This window comes from Egretta garzetta, unplaced genomic scaffold, assembly GCF_000687185.1.
Source record: "Egretta garzetta isolate BGI_Z169 unplaced genomic scaffold, ASM68718v1 scaffold839, whole genome shotgun sequence".
Lineage (NCBI taxonomy): Eukaryota > Metazoa > Chordata > Aves > Pelecaniformes > Ardeidae > Egretta > Egretta garzetta.
The window spans coordinates 61,443-62,066 of record NW_009260778.1 but is presented as its reverse complement, the minus strand read 5'-3'; the positions used below and the strand labels follow the sequence as shown (position 1 = coordinate 62,066).

Genomic DNA, 624 nt, shown 5'->3' with positions numbered 1-624 from the left:
GCCAGGCCAACGTGGTACCGGCGGCAGGGGTGCCACCATGGATTGTGTCCCCCTGGAATCCCAGTGTGTCACCGACCCATGTCAGATGCGATGCTCAAGGTGCTGACCTGGCCAAGGGTTTCTCCCGGTTTCATTCCCAGAGCTGGGAATACCGTGGAGCTTCATTCCCTGACATCCCGGCACGTGTTAGTGGCAATGCCGGCACGGCCAAAGGAGCAGCCAGGCGGGATGGAATGCCAGCAAGGGGCTCCATGCAGGGACGGGGACGTGGTGGGCAGTCGGTGTGACATCCCATGCACGGTCCCCACTCCTGGAGAGCTGCACCAGGGTGGGATGCGCCTCCAGGCCATCCCCTCTACCCAAACGTGGTTCAGGGCTCCCGGCTGGCCTCCTGCACCCATCTTCCCAGATCCAGGGTGGGTTTTGGGATGGATGACATGCCTCCACCCAGCACCCTGGGGTTCCCAGCACCCCCATCCTGCCCCAAAGCCCCCCGCTCCCCCCACTGGGCACCCCCAGCTCCACAGAGCCATTTCAGGAGTGGGGATAGGGCGAGCGGGGACGGTCCCTGGCGGTGCAAAGGTCGGTCTTGCCCTCACATTGGCCACCACACCCTGGCAGGAG

The 624-nt window shown here is 64.6% G+C and overlaps 1 protein-coding gene across 1 annotated transcript in view; it reads right to left on the bottom strand.

The window, feature by feature from the left end:
- HDGF (heparin binding growth factor) overlaps positions 1-594 on the bottom strand; it is a 2,568-nt gene extending 1,974 nt beyond the window's left edge. The window contains 1 exon segment of the mRNA XM_009646376.2: positions 108-594. Within this exon segment, the coding sequence (XP_009644671.2) occupies positions 108-134 (27 nt within the window). The 5' untranslated portion in view covers positions 135-594.
- Positions 595-624: the final 30 nt, after the last annotated feature.